The sequence below is a fragment of the Oculina patagonica genome, chromosome 6 (assembly GCF_052425735.1).
Source record: "Oculina patagonica isolate OP01 chromosome 6, crgOcupat, whole genome shotgun sequence".
In the NCBI taxonomy this organism is placed as follows: domain Eukaryota; kingdom Metazoa; phylum Cnidaria; class Anthozoa; order Scleractinia; family Oculinidae; genus Oculina; species Oculina patagonica.
In genome coordinates, this window is record NC_135763.1 from 349,453 (window position 1) to 373,597 (window position 24,145).

Below are 24,145 nucleotides of genomic sequence, written 5' to 3' on the forward strand. Positions count from 1 at the left end.
AGCATTCAGTATTCCTGTTTCTTAAAATAAGAAAACCATTTGAATGCTGTATAGAGTCCTTCACTCTATTTACTGATAATGTTATGAAACTGGCCCACAAGTAGCAGCAAAACTGGTAGGAGTAGTTTTTCTTATTCATTTCACCCATTTGTTTTTCTCTTGGCCCCGTGATTTTGTTTTAGTTATTTTTATCACAACATGGGAACAAGTAAATAATGTTAAGGGTATAAAGTTTTAAGTTCATAAACGGAAACACCTGGACCTCGAACAAACACTGGGACCTTGATCAAACGTTTCCAGTTTTGAACCGGCATTTAAATGAAGCCCACATTGAGTCGGGGTCTGGCGTCTACTCAAGAAAATATGGTATCATATGCAATATGACAGTGGCTCTTTCTAGAGAATATCACTGGCAGTACATTGTGCATCTGCAGTATGTGTATGAAATTGAGAGTTCAATTTTGGGACTAATCTTGTGTCAACTTAATGTGACTGTAAACAAGCCAGCTCCAAGTACCACCCTAAATAAACAGACACCCTATTGGAGACAGTTTCTCCTTTCATAAGGGGTTAATTCCCATAAATGTGCTTCAAAATTGCTCCCTTGATGCAAAAAGGCAAAGTCTGCATGCAAGCCTACTTGCCCATCAGGCCAAAGCATATCAGGTTTAACCTCCCCACTCCCCCCACATACATGTAATGACACTGTTCTGGGCTCACATCTGAACAGCTCGATTCAGAGTCTGACCATTAGGTCACCGCACCTTAATCAATACAACTACCCCATTACTATGACAACATTTTTATTTATGGTACAGGTTTGACTGTATTTGTTGTCGGCTTCGCAGTTCGTGTATACTCTTTAAATAAATACGCATATAATGGTTGCAAGGGTCCTGTGTGACCTCATAATTATCCCCTTGTTACAAAAAGGCAAGGTCTGCATGCAAGTCTAGTTGCCCATCAAGCAAGCTTATCCTGGCTAAGTAGGATTAAGCAACCAGGAGTATTTCTACTTCCCCCCTGGATAAGATGAAAGTAAAGGTTCATCAAAGGCACCATGAGAGTAGTCTTGCCCAAGAACAAGCACAATGACACCAGTAAGAGTTCACACCTGAACTGCTTGATCCAGAGTCCGACAACTTACACTTAGGCCACTGCACCTCAATCAATACAACATTTGTATTTATGATACAGATTTGACTGTACATGTATTAGAGAAATTATGATGGATCAGCAGCTCAGGAGTTCTCTGGCACATTCACATGATTTATTGTTGGCTACTACATTCTCAAATTATGAACAAAAAGAGCATGCCAAAAAATAAACAGTGCTCTGTCGACACAGCATAAGTGATTGGCACAGGTCATAAATATTATAGCTCATGGCCCCTGTTGTACTTAAATATAAAAAAGATTTACTGAGTATATACATGCTATCCGGATTTGATTTTATTTAATACTATTCTAAGTGCACAATGAAGTACAGTCCTACTGTAGTGTTTTACATTGCATGGCAGAAATAAACAAGTGACCAACACTGAATACGTGCTGGTGAGTTGACCGCAGAGTATACAGAGGACTACAATGGAAACATTCTCACAGTAAAAAGATATTGCTAAGCTTTGCATCCTTCTGTATGTACTTTCACATAATGTACCGCCTCGTGCGAATTTATTTAAGTTTATTTGTACAATAGAGGATATAATTCAGAAACATACAGGCCGATTTGCCCAAAAATTACCTTTTTTGACATGAAGTATTTACATTTAATTTAAAAATGACTATTCTAGAACACAAGTGCTTGAGCAACAGAAGTAAATTACGCCACTCACCCAATGTTTTGCTTCTAAGAAGTAGCGAATACAGTAAACTCACTGTAGATAATTCGAAGCGTTCTATTCTATTCACTTCCCTTGGATAGTTGAAGAAGTTTACCTCACAATGGTTGCAGGGAGAAATATCTATAAAGCATTTCCAAGAGTACAAGTTTCCCTCAAAGTTATCAGACGATCTATTATATTCATCTTGCGTGGTTCGGGCGAGTTAAGATATCACGAAATTCCGCCTCTTGAGTTGTTTTCTGCCACTATGTTGTGCAAAAGTGACCTGGAGATGCCTTGAAGTATGTTTAAAAAACATTTGCGCAGTAGATACGGCTTCTACATCACTACAGATTAAAAAGAAAACCAATGTTTTTCCAGATCCAGCACTCCAGCCTTCGAAGCAGTCATTTTGTTGATGCGCATATGACGTCAGCATGCTCTCGCCCCAACTAGTTCCAGATCTCTATTTGGTCCTCGGACATTTTTGAATCTAGTAATGGCGGCAAGCCAAAGCCGAAGTTTACGCGTGAAATAAGTGGTCTTCCAATTCGAATTTGAACTTAAAATTTGGCAAGGTTACTATTTAATGTAAGTACTTTCAAAAACCGAAGAGAAAAGGGAAGGTAAAATTTTGATCATAGTACCACTTTAACAGAGTGGTGAAAACTACATGATCACAATTTATCTTCTCCCTGTGCCATAAAATTTGCCACTTACCAGTTCGAACCAAACTAGGCATAACCCGGAAACTCTTTTTTCCTGTTCCGGACTGAATCTCTAAGGCTATAATTTATTATGGATCAAGTCAATGGAAGTGACGTCAAAACGGGCACTGAGCTGCAACCTCGTTCCCAGGGTCCTCTTCTTGGGAAGAGGACCCTGGGAACGAGGTTGACTGAGCTGTTACTCGTTTGGTGATCTAATGATCGTTAGGTCTCGTTATTTATGAATAAATCAACAAAGAATAGTAGAATAGATTTCTGGTACTGAGTGCAAGTGAGTCAGTAGCTCGTTTGGTCGCTTAGCATATCTCTATTGACTTTTCGTACAAAAAGTTAACATAAGCGTGCTTTTGAAGGAAGAACAAGACATTTTATTCAGCTAAGTCCACTAAGCGCAGGACGCACCGGCATAAGGCAATCTCGTTTGCAGGGTCTCTCTCTCTCCCTCTGCGCTGTTTGTTTTATATTTTTAATCAAGCTACGTTTGCCTAAGAACAAGAGTCAATAGATCATATTCGTATTATCGGTATTAAACTGAACTGCTTGCAATGGAGGCTAATGCGGGAATCTTTTCAAATGCAAATCACATGAAAAGCTGGCATTAGCGAACATTGCAAGCTAGTTCAGTCCATTACCGAGAATATGAATATGGTATTTTACCGATTGCCTCGTTAACTATCCGTCTTTGCCATGTTTATATATTAAAGGGACAAGTTCATGGTACGGCGCATGTACAAGTTATGACGCAAGCTATTGTTCATAGACCAATCGGAACCGTACCGAACTTGCAGCTAACCAAGTTATATCAAAAAGTCATAACCGGCTGTTTCTTTGCATTTTTAGTAAAAAAAATATTGATTCCGTTTGTTTTTTCGTATACTCTTCTACGATTTTCTAAGCGGTTTCTCACTTTAACTTGCATGTTTACTGCTAGTTAGTCATAACTCGGAATTTTAAGCAAGAAACTTGAATAGTTCTTAAATAGAAAAATGCAACATTACAGTTTCAATTTATTATCTCCGAGCTGTAAAAGTCATTTGAATAGCTTTAACAGAAATTCAGTTCACGTCACTTGGGGTTTGAAGAGATTCGCCAGGTCGCCATGGTAACATTTGCATGATCGAGTCACATGGTCATTGGCTCTAACACAGTAATGACGTCACTCATTGTTGAGCGCTTGGTCGGATCCTTTGCAATGCACTGTTCAGCTAAATCTCTTAGATTTTTGTTCCACATCAATGCAATTTGTTTCTCTCTTTCATCAGGATTCGGTGTTTGGTTGGTGCACAGTTCACAAAGAAGCACACCAAAACTGTAGACGTCGATCTGTTTGGGAGAAAAAAAAGACAAAGAGAAGAATAAGTAAAATGTTTGCCATTATTGAGTCACACACTGAAGGGCGTTTCTTAATATCGACATTCAGGCGAGTACTTCTTTAGTGTGAAAATGTTACACTCATCATTTCCGTGTATGGCCGTGTTGCCATTGGCCGATACTCAATTATAGTCCTTGAATTGATTGAGAGAGGCACTGTGTGAGTTAGCACAAACAGTGACCTCAGCTTGTGCTCTAATCTCGATCTGTAGGTCTTAATTAAATCCAACGCACAAAATCGAAGGATTTTTTTCTTCCAAGTCTCCTTGGCGCCAAGGAGACTACAGTTAAATTCCGATAACTCAAACCACCCGGTAACTCGAGCCTACCTTTAACTTCCCCTTTAGGTCACTTTCGTACTAATTTTACCCTCGATAACTTGAACTTCCGATAATTCGAACCTTTCTCAATTTCCCTTGAAAGTTCAAGTTATCAGGATTCAACTGTACTTTAGGGTGTTTTCTGATAACAACGATAAACCTATGACGTCATAAGATCCAAAATGGCGACGCGCGCCAAATGTTAAGCTCAACTTGGTTAATATTTGAATCCAACTTTCAACGAAACTCGGGAGCCCATTACCCTGTCGCGACAATTTATTCCAACTTATGTAGATTTCCGGCTATAATAAAACAGTGGATTGTGCTTTGCATGGTAAATAATTGTTTGGCGTTTCAAAAAAAGGACTTCCTACCTTAGGGGACTGGTGCGAGCTGCTCGCCTCTGGAGCCGAGTAGAACGGATTGCCCGGATTTTCTGACATCTTGCTCCCCATGAACTCCGCTGATCCAAAATCGCAGAGTTTCCCGCGCCATTTGTCGCCTTGTCGCCAAACCATGACGTTGCCGCTGTTGACGTCACGATGCAGTATGGGATTGGGTCGAAAGCAGTGAAGGTAGTTGAGTCCGTAAGCCACATCAAGCGCTAGTACTCTGATGTATCTATTGCCTAAAGTTTTTTCATCCCTCACCAGCTGCGAGAGAGACATGTCCATGAGCTCTGCAACCAACAAAGGCTTACTAGAACGGTATTCCGCCACAGCCAAGAATTGTAAAATGCACGGATGTCTCACTAACGTAGCAAATGTGATTTCGCGATCGAACAGGAGTCTGTTGTGTGCAGACTGAATGATTTCGTGGATTTCTTTCACTGCCACTTTTGTGCCTCGAAAATTCCCTTCCACAACTCTTCCCCACGCGCCAGTACCTAGAACCTTGTCAGAAAGTTTAATTTCATCTTTCGTGACCATCCACGGCTGTTCCCCGCGAAAAATGTCGGTAGTTTGACGAGCTCTTTCGATTTCGTGTTCTAAGACGCGAGCCCGTCTTTGATGTGTTTCTACATCCGCTTCAGCGCGTTGCAAACGTTCTTCACACGCACGCTTCTCGTCACGTAACGTATCGTACGCGCTTCGTTGTGCCCTACGCTCATCCTGCCATTGTTTCTCTAGTCGATCCAAGCGGTCAGAAGTCCCTTTCCTTGATTTCTCTAGAGTCTCCAAAGTTCTGTCTTTCTCAAAAAGGAGGTTGTCTTTTCGTCTTAGTTGCTCTCGGAGCTCACCACGTTCATCATTTGCCTGTCTCAAAGCCTGTTCCTTTTCTGTTAATCTAATCTCTATGTTTCCAAGGTACGCCAGGCCTCTCTCTTTCTCTCTGTTTAACCTGTCAACTGAAAACTTTCGTTCCAGGCTAATCTTGTCATTTTCTCTTTTCTCCTGCTGCAAAGTTTCTTTCTCGCGCTTGAGTGAGTTAATTTCATGATCTCTGGCCTTGAGGGTGTTTATTTTTTCTTGTATTTGTAGCTTGAATCGCTCGTTTTCCCTTCTAATGGATTCGAGTTCGACTCTGGTATCTAAATCAGAGCTAAGTGCACTTGCGGAATGATGAGTCTTGTTCAGCTTTTTATTGTTCATGTTCTCCATCGCACTCTGCATTTCTTTCACGATCTCTTCTTGCTCGGCTAGCTGTTTTCTCAACAGTTCAGCATTTTCGTTTGCTTCTCTAAACAAACGTTCCTTTTCTCTCAGCTCGGACTCTTTCTCCTCGATCCGTTGCGTGAAAACCTGCATTTTCTCATGAAAAGACTGAATGACAAACTCTTTTCCTTCAATGACCTGCTCTTTTTCCTCAATTCGTTCCAAATGACGTTCTCGTTCATTTGTTAAACGATCGAGAATTTCCTTGCCCTTAGATAGAATTTCATTTTTTCCGTGTAGTTCAATTAACAAATGCTTCATTTTTATTTTCATGGCCTTCTTCTTACGAGGAATTTGCTTTTCCAAGAATTCTTCGGAAAGTTCTTCATCTCCTTTGTTGGGACTCTCCGCTTTTAATTTTTCCCGCTTCTTCTCTTTCTTTGGTTTGGCTTTTGCCATCGGCTTGTCACGTGACTCTTCAACATCCGGAATTCCTGAAGGTGCAGTGTTTTCTTCATTCTCGTTGTCCACAATTTGGAAAGTTCTTTCAACGTCTAAAGAATCTTGTGAATTAAATTCTGGTACTTCTCCTATTCTTTCGAGCTCTTTTATACTCTGAAAAATATGAAATAATATGGATGGATTTAAAATCGAGAAATGGTTGACATGTTTAAGATTGGGGTAGTGTTTTAACGAACGCACACGTATTCCGTGACAGCCGACAGCCGGAAATGCGTCTGTGTGTTTTATGTAAACCGTTTGTTTACTTGCTAATTAATTTAATTTTCACAATAAAATGGAAAAAACTTTTCATTCAAATGCTAGCGTACATTTTTATTTGTTGCAAAATACTGTTGGCCAACCAAAGAATGTTGTTCTCTCCCCATTCTCCCAGTCATATGTTTTCTTTCTTCTCTGTTCTACTCAGACGAAATCTCGTTTGTCGCTCTGTGACTCGTTTTGGCAGCTCAAATTTGACTGACAAATAAAGAAGAAAAAACTTATCGAACCATGCAGGGTACGTGAATTTTTTGAACTTCAAGTTTATCAATAAATTAGTGACTTGGGCTTCCGTCTGCGTGGAGCTTGTGAACCGGTGCTGTTCCAGATTAAATACTTTAAATCTTTCGATTTTAATTCTGTCATACGGAATGCTTTAGGATAATTCTTCTTACAGCTTTAAATAATGGCAGTGTAGGTGAAATGCAAAGCAATAAATGAGTCATAAATAGAGAAGCTAAGTGAATTTATGCTGAAAGTAATAGTGCTGCAACGGTCTGAGTCTATTTTGGTCAGCGGATGGGTTTATAGGTAAAAGACTGGCGTCAGAATTATACCGTTTAGGTTTTGGTTTAGGTTAAATAAAAATAAATAAAAAGTAAAGGTTCCATGTATATCCAATATATCCAATCAATATCCAATGTAAACAAATATCTCTTTCTACCTTTATCTGCACGTTGAGATGTTACTTCCTTTGATATTCCCATTGTTGCAATGGATCGTCAGTGAATTTTGTCAAATTGCAGAAATGTTCAAGTTACGCCTGAGAGAAGGCTCTCTTAAGTCATTATTGAATCTATTCATGTTGAGAAAGAGACTGAGTACAGTGAAAAATAGCAAGCACTTACTTACCGTATTTCCCATGGTTGACTTCTGATTGCAGCGGAAAAATCACAACTTTCAAATTCTTTAACAAAACCGATTCAAGTCGGCGAAGGCTTATGACCAGGAGTCCAATTCAGTTGAAACACGCATAAACTTCTGTTGATTCTCTTCCACTAAAACAGCAGATCTAGACAAAGTTAAATCGTCTTCTCGTCGGGATAGGAGAACGTACGCCAGACTGAACAAACCAAAGGCATGAACTCTGTTCTTAGCGGAAATTCGTTCTGCGTTCGCAGGCTACTTATTATTCAACCGCTTTCTTTCCCTGGCTGAGTTACCAATAACAAAACAACCTGCTCACGTGTAAATTATGCATTGTGAAGCTCAATTCATGCTCAAAATACACGCTACGTAATCAGGATAAAGACAATAAATGATAATTAACTGCTAAAGACAACAGAACAGCACTCAAGCGGCAAGTCACAAGACTCCTGATTTCACTGCCACTTCCTTTGATGTCACTAAGTTTACTTTTACCGCCTACTTTCGAAGTACTCTTTTAGAGAACTACCTTCCGTTGCAAAACAGAACAGAGCACAAAAAAGAACATTTCCCGTCTTAGTTAAGGCCTATAACAGGTCGAGTACGTTAAGAGTTGAGAAACCAGTTCCAAGCTGATAGTTGCACGTTTTGCAGGAGTTTCTTAAGCATTTTTTGAGGCGCTTATACAACTGATGAAAATAACTCCACTGACAAAAGTTCTCCTGAATTAACAAAAGTTCTTGGCCGATGCAAGTTTGTCGACCGATATAATATAAAAACGACTGAGCACACAGAGTTTCTCAGGCATTTTTATAAGCCAATTAAAACTGTCATTTACATTTCTTGACTTATTTCAAACGACTTGGTTAACTTAAGTAGACTAAGTAAACAGAGCAGGAGTATCTCAGGTATTTTAATAACACAATGAAATTTTCTTCCCTGAACTTAGACAGCGACAGAAAGAAGGCGGGGCGCGCGCGCGTGCGGGGAGGTGGGGGGGGGGGGGAGGGAAGGCTTTAAATAAAAAGCAGTAGATCCCTCTATTTTTCTCGCCTCTCAAACTCCACTAGCTTCCACCCCCGCGCACTTCCGCCTCTGCGCTCGCGTCCAGTCCTCCCGCGATTCTTTTGGCGGACCAGTTGATGATCGAAAAAAACGGAAACAAAGAGAGCTGCGGGCGGTCTACAACTAACATAAAAATTCTCAATCGATGAAAGATTCCCGACAATCCAAAACAGTATTTTGCTATCGTGCTGCTTAATACAGCAAAAATTGTATGTGAAGACTGCTGCTGTAAAAATTATTTATTTACTACAAATTATTTATTTACAACAGTCTCGAAAAGAAGAAAAATAAAAAAAACTGGGGGTGGCTAGCCCTTCGGATTTCACCAAGCCGTTCCAAGTCAGGAGGCCCGCTAGGTATCTCCCATTCGCTACGGCTTTAGTATGCGGGATCAGAGATCCCATTCCTGTCTCTTCCAGAGGGGCTTTTTAACCATTCAGTTCAAGCAGCGCCATCCATATGGTAGTTGTTTAATAGTTACTTATAAACTTGACTCATTAAAGAGCCATATTAAAGTTGTTATTTTTGCCAACCTTCATTATTGGACCTTTTACAACAACAATATGCCGAATTTCAGCAAAACAGAACGATGACTAGTTCTTACCAATACGCATGCGCATTATTCGTCTGGACGCTCAAGTGGGCTAATTAAATATGCAAGAGAGTTACCCCCTCTTAGAATTTTCATTCCAACAGCATGCTAGCCGCTACAAGACCAAAACAAATAGCAATGAAGACAAGTTTGCGATTCCAGGAAAAATTATATAAATTAGATGATTTTTTGTCGATTCATTTTGCTTCGTATGTGAATCACTTGTTACCTAATTAAGAGCATAAGCTCATGGTCATTTTCCAGCCGTTTTGAGAGCCGTTCTTTGAGCGTCCTGACGAATAAAGTGTATGTTCCTTTATTTTTTTCTGTCGCTGTTTCAATGGTGTGTTGCTTGTCAGTTAGACTTTCTAAAAGTCGTTCGCTTTTCGTTTCCGGTTCGCGCTCGCTCTCGCGCTCTGGGTGCTCTCTTCGCGCTCTGGGTGCACTCTTCGCGCTCTCTGAGCTCGACTTGTAGGCAAGTCTACTTGTCGGTATTTACGCTAATTGGACCTCAATTTCTGTACAACCTGGAAGGACGAAATAGGACTCGAACAGGCTATCTTTCCGTCAACAGTCTTTTCAGGTCGCCATAACATGATGCTAGGTTACGCAATCACGCCTTGGTACGAACACATCACCTTTTTCATCATCAAATAAGCCAACAGCGAAAGGGACTAGCTAACATCTACTTAAGTACCAGAGTACTCCAGGACGAACAATAAATACTTCTAGATGTTCAGTGATTATCTTTTAATACTATGGAATAAACGGTATTTTCCTAAACCGGAGCATTAATTTCTGCCTAACTGGTTCAGTCTAAGTTATTAAGTGCCTTTTGAAGAGAAACTGACAGAGGCAGCAAGTAACTCAAGTGACGAGCCACTGATATTTTTTATTGTTTTATGAAAATTAAAAACCGAAGTACAATAATGTAAATGCTAAAAACCGTGGAAGGCTTGAAAAGCCATTTGAGAGAGTTGATACAAGCGCGTGATAAAGACATAAAAATGCCAAAACGAGATTCTACAAGGTGGCTGTTCTTCCATTTATCGTCACAAGTCCCTGAGCTCGCAGAGACTCAGCTTGTTGAGTCAACACTAAAATGACGTCACTGATAGCTGGACGCGCCTCAGGGTCCCTCATGACACAACGCATAATGAGCTCTCGGAGGACACCGTTAGTTACCAGGCCTATCTGTTCTTGGATCTGCTGCGGGACCGGAAGTTCTCTGATACACATCTCGCACAACAATAAACCGAAACTGTAAACATCAGCCTGGAAAATAATACATGAGAAACAAACAGTTTTTGGATGAAAGATGGACGAATAAAAGGAATTTTCCTCAAAAGGACAATTGTTGTATGATCTACTAATCAAATTGATATAAGTAGGAAAAAGGAGGAATCTGAAAAATGACTCAGTAGAGGAGACTGAAGTCCATTTCAGTTAAAATTGGGAAATTCACGTAGGGCAGCGAAGAAAAAAAACCGCACTACTAAAACAGCGTAAATTTTGTCCAAGCGCATATTATGCGCTTGAACGAGTGTTGTTGTTTTTTTATATGGAATAGAGTCATGTAAAAAGGCCGCAATTTGCCACAAATAATTCTGGTTTTCAATCCCGAAGCTCTACCTCTCTTCCGTTTTCCGTTATTTTATACTAACATTAACTACATTCTCACAACTTACTTGCATTAATTTGTTATAAAAAAGAATCTCTTAGTTATTCATGCTTGCGATTAAAGCGTTACAGAGGAGACGTTTCTTTAGCCCATCACGCAGTCTTTTCCCTAACGAAAAAGGTAAGATTGGGTGGCTGGCCAACAATTTTCAGATATTTTATAATCACCTTTGGCGACTGTTGAGAAGTGAGAGCCTCAGGCGCGGCATAAATCCTCGCTCCTGGATTGACCGTCATGTACTGGCGCATGAAATTTGCCGCTCCATAATCTGACAGCTTGGCCCTCCAACTGTCATCCCGTCTCCATAGCAACACGTTGGAACTACTGATGTCTCTATGCATGATGGGAAAAGGCTTATTTAGATGGAGATAATTAAGTCCTCGAGCGACATCCAAAGCGAGGCAAATGATCTCTTCCTGATGTAATGCACGCTGAGTTAAAACGTTCCTCAAATCTGTATCAAGCAGCTCGGTTACAAACAATGGGCTTCCATCATCATTAGTCGCACCAATAAACTGTAACAGATGAGGGTGCCGACACCGTGACGCAATGCTCATTTCCCGCTCAAAAAGTCTGCGATTGTGAGGCGAGAGAATAAGCTCGTGAATTTGCTTTACTGCAACTTGACAGCCGCGAAACATTCCTTCGTACACCTTGCCCCAGGCCCCTACACCTAAACTGTTTTCACTCAGAGTCACTTCCTCGCGTCGAATGATCCAATCACGTGGTTCGAGGCGCTGATACTCGGCCAAGGTCTCTTGCGCAGCAGACACCGCTGATTGTAACTCTCGCAGGCGTCGGTCGCTTTCGGACGCAGTTCTTTCGCTGTCGCGGATGCGTTGTTCATAGTGCTCGCGCTCTCGTTCCAGGTTTTCTCGATCTTGCTGTAAGGTTCCTCTTTCCTCAGTGAGTTCTCTCTCTCTAGACATGCGTCTGCTCCTTTCTTGCTCCAGTTCAGTCTGTACGCTCCTCAGTCTGTCCTGTAAGTTCGTCTTCTGTTCACGTTCTAGCTGCAAGAGCCGTAACTGTTCCGCAATAGTGTCCTCTTTCGCTTGAACATCTTCTCGGCTGGACTGACTTGACAACCGTTCATTTTCTAGTCTTCTCTCTAACTCAGTACAAGCACTTCTAGCTTGGCGTAGCTCCTCTTCAACTCTCAATCTCGCTTGTTGCTCTTCGCCCAAAGTTCCTTGTAATCCATGGAAGTTTGTCTCTTTTTCTCTTAGCTGTTGTTCTCTCATGTTACGTACTGTTTTCTCTTCATCAAGCGCCCGCCGAACCCGCACAAGATCACTCTGAACTTTACGCAAATGAGCATTTGCTTCACGTTCTTGTTCAAGCTCGTTTTGAATCTGCCGTACAGAAACTCGTTCTTGTTCCAGCTCATTAGATAACAAGGCTAAATTAACAGTTTGTTGAGTTAAGGTGTGATCTTTTTCTGTCAAAGCGTTTTCTAAAACTCGGATTCTTTCATACAGACGTTCCTGATCGGCCGAATAACCAATCTCTAAATCTCTTATCCGCCCAAGTTGGCGATCTTTCTCCTCTTCCATTTCTTGTAGCTTTCCTCTTTCTATTTCCAGAAGTTTTTGGTGTTGCTGTAAGTTTTCTCTTTGTTCCTTGCTGTGCTGATCGAGTAGCGTGATATGTGACTCCATTTCTTTATGGTGAAGTAGAATATCTGGTTTAACAGGTTCAGAGCCGGTTGCTACAGCGTTGTCACTGTTTGTGACATCCGAGGCTTTCCGTCGCCTGCTTCTTGTTTGTATCGCGGTGTCTGCTGGGTCATTTTTTTGCTCCTTCGTTCGTTCCTCCAAACATTCGGATTCAGTGTTGTTGGTAGCACTGGAAGGAGAGGCTGGCATTTTGGCCTGAAAGTTCAAAAGAAACACACTGCAAAGTCTCAATACGTTCAAAATCTAAGTTTTGAGAACTTTTTAAAAGATCAAGGCAGTGTCCCAACTTGTCAGCTTGAAAATGTATTGACCTTCCCTCAGTTTACGGAATCCGAAACTCAAGAGCCTGCTCGCAGGCTATTGCAACTACGAAGTTCGAGGGCTTACTTGCTAGATTTGAGGAAAATGTATGGTGAACTGCATGTAAGGCTAAATTTTGAAGTAGAATTACGCCAAGCACTGTTTTCAATTGCAGCGTGGCTTATGCAGTAAAGATAACCACATCAAATCACTTACCGGAGCAGACTTTGATCTATCTGTGAAGAGCTTTTTACGAGCGTGTTTGCCTGTATAGACAAAACAGACAATACTTAACTGTGCTCAGGTATTAGCAAAGTTATTCGTTTTTTAAAGAAACTATTGCGCTTTGGCAGGCACAGGCAAATTTGGACAGCTGACGTTTCGAGCGTTCGCCCTTTTTGCTTCATCGAAGGGCCAACGCTCAAATCGTCAGCTCTCCAAAAATTTGCTACGCAGGTTAATATATATTTATTAACTCTAAGTGAGCTCAATAAGAATATAATTTCTATGTCTCCTTATGTCCAATTTCCAGAAAATAGCTACAACATAGCCTTACAGATGAGAACAGACATCAGAGGAAGCCAAAAAAGATTTAAGGGGGCAGACCCTTCACTCCAGAGCCGTTACTAAGGACGCTCTCTTGAAAATTTATATTTTCAACAGTTTTTTGTGTTTTGCTGCAGCCGCAATGGCTGCAAGCAAAACACATTGAGAGCTGAAGTTTGTGCCGTAAGTGCCGTAAGGTGTAAGTGCCGTAACAGAGGAGAAATCTGAACTACCGATGTCAATCAAATCCATGAACAAACAAAATCGAAACCAATGAACCGTAGCGCTGATCGCATTCGAAGTTACGGGCCAAAGTATTCGAACGCAAACCACGTTGGACACGTTGGAAAACAGAAAACCGATTTAAAAGTATATCGCATTGGGAAAGAAAACAAACTGTGGCGCGACCACTCCAGTTTTATGAGAAAATTATTCTGCAGTTTTCATCATTTACGAAAAGAGCGAAGACTTGGAACCTCGCCGAAGGTCATAAATATTTTCTCCAAAGGACCGGTTAGTGCACAGTTTGTAAACTTTCGCTTTGAAAATAAACTTACCCTCACCTTGTCTACACTGTCTACAGCATACTAGTACTGTATTAACTCTGAACTTCATATTTTAAAATAAAATGTATGAACGTGTAACTTGTCACGCAAAGACAGCTGGAAAGGAATATACCATGCTGGTAGGCTGCACCGCTAATTGTAGCTGTATTCGAGCTATATAAAAGACAGCTAGAAACGAATTAATACTAGTAACATCCCAATGGGAAAGAAACTTATTCAGTGGTGCACACCGTCGAAAACAAAGAAATATTAAAGGAAGTTCTCATTCACCAGATTCACTGCATCAGATGCAACATTCGTCAGTTCGGGTTTAAATGCGTGGCGACCAGTTTGTTTACTAGTTATTAAAAAATAATACGGTCTTCATTTAATAAACAGTTCATCCTTAAATTTCAGCTTTTCTACGACTGACAGGTAGGTACTATAGTATAAGCCCCGCTAAAATAGCTGGAAAGGGAAAGTTTTTTGAAAAATGAATTTTTGACTGCCAGACGCGCTGGCGCCACATGTTTATTTTGTGAAGATTAATTAAACGCCGTGAAAAATAGAATTTGATGTCCAGCGAGCCACTGCATCTTCGGCTACGCAGTCCTCAGTGAATCCTCCAACTTCACAAATTTCTAAAACTTTAAGAAAACGAACTTTCGCAGAATCAAAAATTGGTCCTTATCGATCTTCCGACCTTGTTGTGAATACACTGAAATTCGACGAGTGTTCATGCGTGAAGGGATGACTGACGAATGATAATAATTATTTGTAAACTTTCGCTTTCAAAATGAACTTTGCGTTACGTTCAACGCCGTCTTTCTGTTGTTGTACGCCGGTGCGCGTGCGATTATTTATAATTTCTGAATTTTGCATATTTAACTCAGGGTGACACAACAAGTTTGTTAAGAGTTAGTTGTTCCAGTGTTTAATTTGGGTGAAAGTGGTTAAAGAACCACTGTCTTGTCACTAACTAGGGGTAGCTGACACTAAAAGTGCCCCCGCTCTTTTGATCTTAGCTGAATTGAATAGAATGGAAACTTGTTTGTGTTTATTTTTTAGGGCTGTATGTGGGAAACTGTAGCTTGCGGTTTTGTGCATAGTTAGTAACTATGTTAAGTGTTACGAAGTTGAGTGGTTATCGCATCTTGGTACTGGGTGAGGCATTGATGGGCAGTGAGAAGTTGAAGATATAGCTTATTTTGATTATTAAATATTTAATATTTCTCTTTTCATTTTAAAATACTAAACTGTGACAATTTTGTAACGTGACAGTCTAGTTTTTGAGCTTCTGCAAGGTAAGGCTTTTTGATTGGATTTTGTTGCCATCGAAATAGATTACAAAGCTTGCTACTGTAGAGCAAGTTGGTTATGATTGCTGGATTGAAAGATTGCAAAATCTCAAAAACTTTCGTAAAAGTCTAAATACGAAAGTCGAAATTAACTTACAACGAATTCTAAAATTCGCTAATTTGATTTGTTCGATGGTTTCCGCTCCCGAAAGTGCTAAAAACGTGTCGGCGTTTTGTCGTATTCGATTACATTAAAAAATTATAGAGCATTTTTGAAGAAGGTCTAAAAAACATGCTTCGATCGTACAGAAAAGCCTCTCTACGCAAAATTTTTTATAAATAAAACAATTGCCGACGCGTTTTTGTTTTCGTTTTTACACATTTGCTGACCCACATGTTGAAGTAATTCCTCTTAAAAATTGAAGTCAAAATAGCGTTTAGAAAAATCTATTAGCCTGCGAATACAGCCGCTTCTCATTCACGTCCCTCAACGAAGAATGAGAGGCGGCTGTATTCGCAGCTAAATAATCTATCGCTTCGCAAAGAAACACCGCTCACCAATCACTGCTTGGTTTGTTTTTGTCCGGTCACCTCCTGGGGAAAATGTCCACGTGGAGCGCTCTTCGGAATGAGGGAGGGCTGTATTCGTAGGCTACGAATTTTTATTAAGGCTGGTTTCCATATGATCGCAGACGATCGCATCGGATCGCAGAGGATCGCAAAATCGCAGAAATTTACTGAACCGTGTGATCGTAACGATCGCAGAGCGACCTGTTTCCATATGATCGCAAAAGATGGTAGACGATCGCAGAAGTGTTGAATGATGGGAATAATTGTCGAAATTATGGGATAGTTTTCGATCGCAATCGATCGCAATTGTGTTTCCATATGATCGCAACGATCGCAGACGATCGCAGGCGATCGCAAACGATCGCAGATGCGTGTTTCCAAATGATCGCAGATCGCAAAACCTATAATTCTGCGATCGTCTGCGATCGTTTGCGATCATATGGAAACCAGCCTTTAGAAGTGCAGCGACCGAATACAAAGCCCTGACTAAAAGATCAAACGTCCTCAGCAAGTATCGCTTCAGATTTTCATTTCCGACCGACAAAAGCTTGAAAATTATATGCAAGTCTGCCGATGTCACGTAGGCCCTTCCGGTTGACACATTCTAATTAGCTTTTATAACACCTAGCTTTATACGTCATCATTACCCGATACTATTTGCAGGCAAAACCTATTGTGACGTCATCATTACCCGATACTAGCTTGCGCGCTCACTTCAACCAAGTCGAGATTTTTTCTGGCTTCTGACTATATGCACTGTATTTTCCCCTGTATTTCCTCTGTATTTTTCTTATGTAACTACTTATACGTGGGGGACACTATAATGCCTCCTCGGGCTTTGGCCTCTGGGCCAAAGCCCTGCGGGGGCAATAAATATATCACATTGAGTTCTTATAAGGTCAATAGATTCTGTCTTTTTCGTTGTTGTTAAAACGCTACCATTGTGACAATGATTCCAAATACAACTAACGGTAACCAGTGAGATAACGCCACTAAAAGAATCACATTGAGTTCATTGAGATTTTTTTATAATGTTAAGAGTTACTGTTTTTTATCAAAGAGACAATCATGTCAGACATTACGTTAACTTACTAGTAATTAAATTATGTTTGCTGTCTTTGATTTCAACATAACATTGATCAGTAAAATTATCAGGATTGAATTAACACAAAGTGACTACAATATAGTGCAATTATTAACCTGCACACAAGTGACAGACAATAAAAGACGTTGGATTTCAATCTCGACTCACTTGTCTTTCATCAACATGTTCCCTAAGACTTTGCTCTAGCAGCAAAACACATGGACCCATTGGGGCCCTATTTTTTAGCCTCCTGGGCAGACGAACGCGTGACGAACCCAAAGAGGGTCCGCACAGGAGACTAAAGTTTCTTGTGAGTTATGAATATTAACAGAAATGTGGAAGGAATGCCAGATTTGAGCCGCGTTCGTCACAAGTGAAGTGTCAGTCACAAACCCTGCAAACAAACAAGTTTGAAAGAAAACAAATCGCTAGTACTCAGAGGAAAACCGTCGTACAACTGTACTGTGTAGGGCCTGTTCACATTGGAGTTTATGCTGGTTTAAAATTGAAATTTTAAGGGAGTAGCTTAGTTTAAAATAGCTACCTTTAGGCGTTAATACTTTTCTGTGTTCCATATTCACTGGACTTGCTGGCTTTGGTGACTGTGTTGTGTTCAACTCTTCAACAGAGTTATAAACTTCTTCCTTCTTGTCCAGAATGTCCTGGGCTTCCTTTGCACTTATAATAAAAATAAAAATAAAAAAAACATAAAGAGATTACAACAGCTAAATTTTTAGGGTACTGAATTTTATTTAGTTAAAATCGTAAAATTAAGTATTTTGTACCTCAGCTCACTCCATGACAACTGTTCAGCAAAACGGTTCTGAAACTAAAGAAAAAAAAAACCCAGTTAACTTCCAAAATTCTTTAATTTTAGGTTTTATATTAAGGCTTTTTAGCTCTATTATTTATCCTTTATTTTTTCTTTTTAGCTTTATTATTCATCCTTAATTTATTAATTGTTTTTAGCTTTATTATTCATCCTTTAATAATCTTTGACGTTTCTCAAACCTCTTTGTTCTGTCTAGAAGGTGTAATACACTGCAGTTGATGGCTGGTGGTCTGGGTTGAGTGGAAGGCACTTTTCAAATAATGATGCTGTGACATAAAAGTTCCTCCCCTATGAGCCCAAAGAGTATCTGCGTTGCACTTACAATAATATAAATAATGCCCCTATCACTAAAAATCTCGATGATTTGGTAAGTGCAGAATGCAATATGGAACAATTGAAAGTATGTTGTTTTATATATGTTCGTGTTTATTTGCTTTATTTTACTTTCGGAAAAACTGTTCACAGGCTACTTGTATTCTTTCCCAGGTGTTCCTTACGCTAATCTTTGCAAACGTAACACGACACTTTTGTTCGTTTGTAACAAAATACTTTTGTCTTCCTTGAAAATGCGATAACATGAAACTTTTGTTTTTTGTTTGTTTTACGGCGGCATCGATGACATTTGTTTAATTTAATTAAGTTACGGTTTAGACTGCACGAAAGACGATTCTCAAAAACTAAAGAAACAAATCTAATCAAAAAACATATTTTTCGACAGGTTTTTTAAAACGCAGTACAGCTAGGATATTTGTTTCCTGGTTATCAGGTGTTCACGCCGAAAATCCCGGTGCAAGTTTTTGCATACCTAATTACGAAAGCGCCGTGAAAGTCTCAAAATCTAATTTAATTAATTTGCGGTTTTTACTTGGCGCCAAGAAGTCTGCAGGAAGCCTACCGCAAACACGCAATACAAGCGATGTTCATGATAGTTCCAGAAAACAACGTAGACTAATCTGCGCATGCGTTTGGTGTAAATTACGTTGAGTAGTACCACAAGGAGAGCAAAGGGTTTTCTGAAACAAATATATACGTTTGAGATCTTCATATGAAAGTAACGTAGATGTGCTCCAGGTTTTACCTAGGGGTACGGTCAGGTGCTCCCCACCCCCACCCCTCCACAAGGAATAATTAATTAATTGATATCAATTAATTAATTGGTGATTAAAAGTTTAAACCATAGTGCTTTAGCGCCTGAGGGGTTTAGCAAACGACAACCCACCAAACCATCACAATAGTGCATTCTGCACTAAAAACAACAGCAATTATACTCACCAACTCAATCAAATCAGCTTTTATATCTCTTGGAATCACTTTGTAATTCATCACCAGAACAATGTATCTCTTTTTCATGTCTGTTGAAGAAAATCATCAATTTTAAAAATGTTTAAAAAAAACCCCAGACCTTTGAAACATGTAAATAACAAGGATGGTCTAAGATCACAGGCACGCAATGAATACAGACGGATATGTACAGTAGCGATTAATAGTTCATTGTACACATTGTAGACCTTTGAGACATGGAAATAACTTGCATCATAGGCAAGTGATGCATGGTGGGGCTACATTTCTATAAATGTCTGCATGCATAATGGAATTCTGGGTCTACAATACTGGCTAATATGTTTCAGAAAAAATCCATACCTCCCCCATGAAAGGCTTGTTGGTTTGAACCTCCCCACCCCTCTGGAAATCCCAGTTTAGCTTCATACTTTTCTTTAAGAATTTTGGTTTTTGAGTACCTTCCCCCACCCCCTTGGATTTTCCAATGACCCTCTGTGGGGTGAGTATTTATATTTTCTGGAACCACACATAAACAACCACTGAAAGAATTTTCATTTAACTTTAGCTCCAATCAACTTTAGCTACATAATATATATAACAATCAGACAACTACTTCATGTAAGCATTTAATTATTGCTAAGAGCAAGTGCATCACCAGGCATGAAGCAACAAATAAAAAATCTGCATGATAATAATACATGATAGTGACTTATGTTTTAACCATACCTTGACTTTCAGGGTCCAGAAATTGTCCCCTCTCCTTACATTTCTCTCGAATGGCAGTCGCTCCAGCAGGAGTAGGTTTTACAACAAAAAGTAATGGTGCACCACTAAAATTTGTCTTTCAAAGTACAAAGCAGAAATGATAAAAACTTTTGTTAGATTCAAGGATGTAATACACAGTCTGTGCTGAAGCAACAGCACTGAGCAGACAGGAAATAATCTTGAGATAGAAACATGGTTTTAAGTTTGAAACATGTAATGGATGACCCACACCATGTTGTAATTCACTGACTAGCGGGACTACTGTAATCAGAACTGATGGTGGATGCAGGTCATCGCGAAAAAAATTAAAAAAAAAATTACATGTAAATGTAATATAGAACAGCCACCATGACCGATAAAAATGATTAGTGTTACCTTGCATTCCATTAAATCTTTACATGGAATTCTAAAATGGTGGGAAACAGTTTTGTCACCAATTCCTGAAATAAAAAAAAGTTATAATAGTTATAACAAAATAATAATTATAATAAAAATGAATAAAATAATTTATTATTTCCTTAAAGTTAAACATGATTTTTATGTTGTAAATCCTCACCCATTGTAAGTTATATATTATTTATTAAGTAGCACAATGTCTGGGTAAGATTGTACATTGCACTTATTTTTATTATTTTTTATTTTTTGTTTGCAATCAGATGTTTTCCTTTTGTTTTTATCTGTGTTGTATCCATAAAAAAAAGTGCATTTATTTAAAAATATTATTTATTATAGGATTATTAGTAGTAGTGTCTATGAAGAGCGGTCTGTTTTACAGTTTTTTAGCCTAACATTTAGCAATTATAACTGTTATTTAGTAGTGAATCTTTTTTGCATGGTATAACTAAATTACTAGGAGTTTATTACAAATGTTTATTGACAACCAGTATGACTAGGTATTTACAGCATCTGTTAAAGACTTGAGAAATGCACATCCAATAAACATTTTAGACAAAAATTAAAATAAAAGCAAAGAAAGTAATTTACATGATTATATTTACAGGGCCATGCTTTACCTTCATTAGTCTCCATTTCTATGAACATTTTCTCTGCATATATCTGTAAAAAAATATAATGATATAATTGTATACATGATACAAATTTGCAACTACCTACATTCCTTTAAAAGTACTGGTTTGGATAGTATGATTTGTACATGACTGTATGTTGAATGTAACATGCCTATCATATGAAATAATAATTTGTTTATCAACAGTTTTGTAAATCAAACTAATGTAATATCAAGCCATGCATGTGTAAAAATGACTGAACCCAAGTCCCCTTTCAAGTCTTTTAACAAGTGTGCTGCTGATGCTAAGAATTTGTATGGAACTTTATTACAAAAGAAGATAAGGCCTTAACAGTGTATATTATTTTACTCCTTCACCTTAACAGGAGCAGAGGCCTTTCCAATCAGTTCTCCAATTTGTATAGTGCTGACATGAAGAACTATGTAAATTGCTCTCTTCCTGTTTGATAAAGAAGTGGTCTTTGATATTTGCGGCTTCTGTTCATTTGCTTGTTTTTTCTGGCTTGCAACTGGCATCTCCCTTTTTGGCTCCTATCCAGGAAATACATATAAACAATAAGATACTCCGTCTTGTAAATAACGGGGTTGATCGAATGGAGGCAAAACTCAGGACCCAAAAAAATCCCTAAGTCTTCCGACATTACCCAAAAAAATCACTGGACCAAAAATAACCCCCCAAAAATTCCCTTGTCAAATTACCCCTAAATTGCCAGGAGCAGCAATAACCTAACACAAAGAACGCTTGTTTTTTTATTCATCATACCATAAAAACGCCAAGGCCGTGCCAAGGCACTTTAGTTTCTTTTTATCCTATCTAAATCAAGTCACCCAAAAAGATACTTGCCAAATTTTTCAACCCCAAAAAATCCTTCGATCATCCCTGTCATTTACAAGCCAGAGTACCCCCCCCCCCCTGGGGGTAAACCTGAACCTCAACATGTACATATTTTGAAAGTAATGACTGATGATAGCAGAGCCACGTGTTTGTACAACATACATGTTTAGTTACATGTATTTTGCAAGTGCTGATTTCTCTAAGGTTCAAAAATTATGTGGACATGTACAGTTGTTAAGGTCAAAGCACTTGTACATTGTTATATCATATACAGTATACACATAGTGTATTCAGTTGTTGCCATATTTGTCTTTTTTACTACTTTTCTTGTGATTTGCCTGTGAGAAGATTTTGACAAGTTCTGAAGATTTTACAGTGCTGCTACTCCACCTCAATGGATGCTACACTGAAGTACATAATTATTTCTAGTATAAAAGCTAGGTTACTCTCGATGGCATTTTATTAGTTTGCTCTACAATTTATTACCAACACATCAAGATGCCCCTTACAAGTGCTATTACATGTATGTGTAAAAAATTAGTAATTTTTCTTATCAACTTAATAGTTCTATTTAGTGTTACCTTTGGCTTAGCACCTGAAGTAACACTGCTACTTTCTCCTCCAGTGAGATATTTGTCTGTAAGACTCTTCTCTTCTGAGGCTCTTTGCTCAGATACAATATCTTCTCCAGCACAAGCAGATTCATCATAATTAACATCTTGATGGTCAATATCCATCGCTTCTTCTACATCTAATCCTTGATTAGGGTGACTAGTTGCTGATGAAAAAAGTGTTGCATTAAAGTTTGCAACACTAGAGTCTGATAGAAACTTGTTGGAATTAAGCTGCATGCCAGGATTAAGTAAATTCTCAAGGCTGCCTCCAGTACTGTAGTGTCCCAGGGGGATTTTGTCTGGGCTGGCATTCTCAGGGGATAACTGGGTCCCTAGACCAGGGGTACTTTGCCATGATAAACCACCCAAGCTACCATTGAAGTTGTGGTTTCCAGCATACGGTTTGGTGACACGATTTTTGCCATTTCTTGGAGAGCCTGAACTTTTTGATGATCTTGCTCTGAGGTCATGATTACTGGAGCTACTGGCAGCTACAATTAATTTCTTTGCTCCCTCTGCTTTGTCATGAGCAAAGGGCTCCATGGACAGACCCTGGAAAACCTTGAGTGTATTGGTCAGTTAATCAAACAAAGGTGTCCTGGTGAATAGAAAAAAGATAAAAATTAGTAATACATTGTAAAATGCAAATTTGGAAAACTCGGGGACTTAAAAACGTATAATGTTAGTTGGGGGATACTTCTTCAATATACATTGTGGTTCAATTATACCCTTGGTACAATTTGCATTTTCCCTTGTTTCATATTCATTATCATATAATTATTACCCATACACCAGAATGGAGGAAAATACCAAATTGTACAAAGGGCAAAATTAAACCACAGCATATTTAGATACAAAGATTTTAAGACTAATAATATGCATGGAAAAAATGATGGATTAAATTTTTACAAGGTTAAGCTATAACAATATTTTTTTGCAATAATTATCGATTGATCTATTGATTTATTGTTTGCTCTTTGATTCATGATCGTTAATAGACCATATTCGTATTCTGGGTATTGGACTGGAACTAGCTTGCAATGGAGGCTAATGCAGGTAATCTTTTCAAATGCAAATGACATGAAACTCTTTTTAATGATATTCCCCTGTATCAGCCTCCATTGCGAGCTAGTTCCAATCCAATACCGTGAATACGAATATAGTCTATTACATAGTCTGCCAGCTCGCCGCTGCCCTGAACCATTGCCAGGTTAGTCCTCTAGTGGAAATTATGACTATTAAAGATTAAAGATTATACAGCAAGTCTATTATAAAAGATAACTTTTACTTTACATGTATTTTCCTATTGTATTCTCAAATACCTGAACTACTCAAGGGAATTTATGTTTTTAGTACGACGTAAAATCCTCTTCTAGAATAATATATACAGTTTTCACAAAAGTGTTGATAGTCTCTGACTGGAAACAAAGAGTAAAAAAACCACCATAAACACGAGTTTGATGTCGGGCAATATATGTCGACGTGTACACAAACATGAACTTGTTCAATGGACCCTAAAGAAGATACGGTTTACCGTTACGTTTGAATTCAGTTTTTACAGTAAACCAGCATCAACTGATAGAAAATTAACATACATCAAGCAAAGTTAACTGTGGATTCAAGACATACATTAAGATCGTAGACAGACGCAAAAAAGATCCTCCAAAATTTAAAAAGATAAAGAAAGGCAAAGGGTAGGTCACTGCGCACGTACCCATGGACAGAGAACTTACAGGGGACCTAACTACTCCCGTAACTTCACTTAACTACGTTTATAATATTAACTTACATGCTAAAGTACAAACCGACAGGGTTTGAGGTAAGTGTTTCCTTGAGAACATCGCATTTTGTTATTATTTTGTGCTGACGGTCGCTGACGGTACACCAAATTTTCTTTGTTTACATCGCGAAGCTGCGCAGCTACTGTTCAGGACAAGGCGCATATAATTTT

General features: G+C 39.0%; 2 protein-coding genes across 2 annotated transcripts; both read right to left on the bottom strand.

The window, feature by feature from the left end:
- Positions 1–3,422: 3,422 nt before the first annotated feature.
- LOC144657106 (uncharacterized) lies at positions 3,423–7,835 on the bottom strand. Its single transcript, XM_078517404.1, has 3 exons — positions 7,469–7,835; positions 4,616–6,451; positions 3,423–3,873 (listed from the first exon to the last, which is right to left on the bottom strand). Exons 1-3 carry the CDS (start codon positions 7,478–7,480, stop codon positions 3,673–3,675), a joined length of 2,049 nt encoding a protein of 682 aa, XP_078373530.1. The 5' UTR covers positions 7,481–7,835; the 3' UTR covers positions 3,423–3,672.
- Positions 7,836–9,935: 2,100 nt separating this feature from the next.
- On the bottom strand, positions 9,936–24,134 carry LOC144657104 (uncharacterized). Its single transcript, XM_078517400.1, has 12 exons — positions 23,984–24,134; positions 22,162–22,792; positions 21,103–21,276; positions 20,732–20,774; positions 20,094–20,158; positions 19,680–19,794; positions 18,945–19,024; positions 17,626–17,669; positions 17,385–17,518; positions 13,014–13,063; positions 10,989–12,692; positions 9,936–10,415 (listed from the first exon to the last, which is right to left on the bottom strand). The coding sequence occupies exons 2-12, from the start codon at positions 22,735–22,737 to the stop codon at positions 10,164–10,166; spliced, it is 3,237 nt and encodes a 1,078-aa protein (XP_078373526.1). The 5' UTR covers positions 22,738–22,792; positions 23,984–24,134; the 3' UTR covers positions 9,936–10,163.
- Between the last annotated feature and the right edge of the window lie 11 nt (positions 24,135–24,145).

What these genes read in the sequence shown, in the direction of transcription:
- LOC144657106 (XM_078517404.1), bottom strand. An exon ending in GCTCGCACCAGTCCCCTAAG is followed by an intron (nt 3,874 to 4,615) that starts GTAGGAAGTCCT and finishes TCTCCCAAACAG; the next exon opens with ATCGACGTCTACAGTTTTGG.
- LOC144657104 (XM_078517400.1), bottom strand. Translation starts at nt 22,737, where the DNA reads ATGGAGCCCTTTGCTCATGACAAAGCAGAGGGAGCAAAGAAATTAATT. An exon ending in TCTGGACCCTGAAAGTCAAG is followed by an intron (nt 19,025 to 19,679) that starts GTATGGTTAAAA and finishes TTTCTTCAACAG; the next exon opens with ACATGAAAAAGAGATACATT. An exon ending in AAGCTGATTTGATTGAGTTG is followed by an intron (nt 17,670 to 18,944) that starts GTGAGTATAATT and finishes TTTTTTCTTTAG; the next exon opens with TTTCAGAACCGTTTTGCTGA.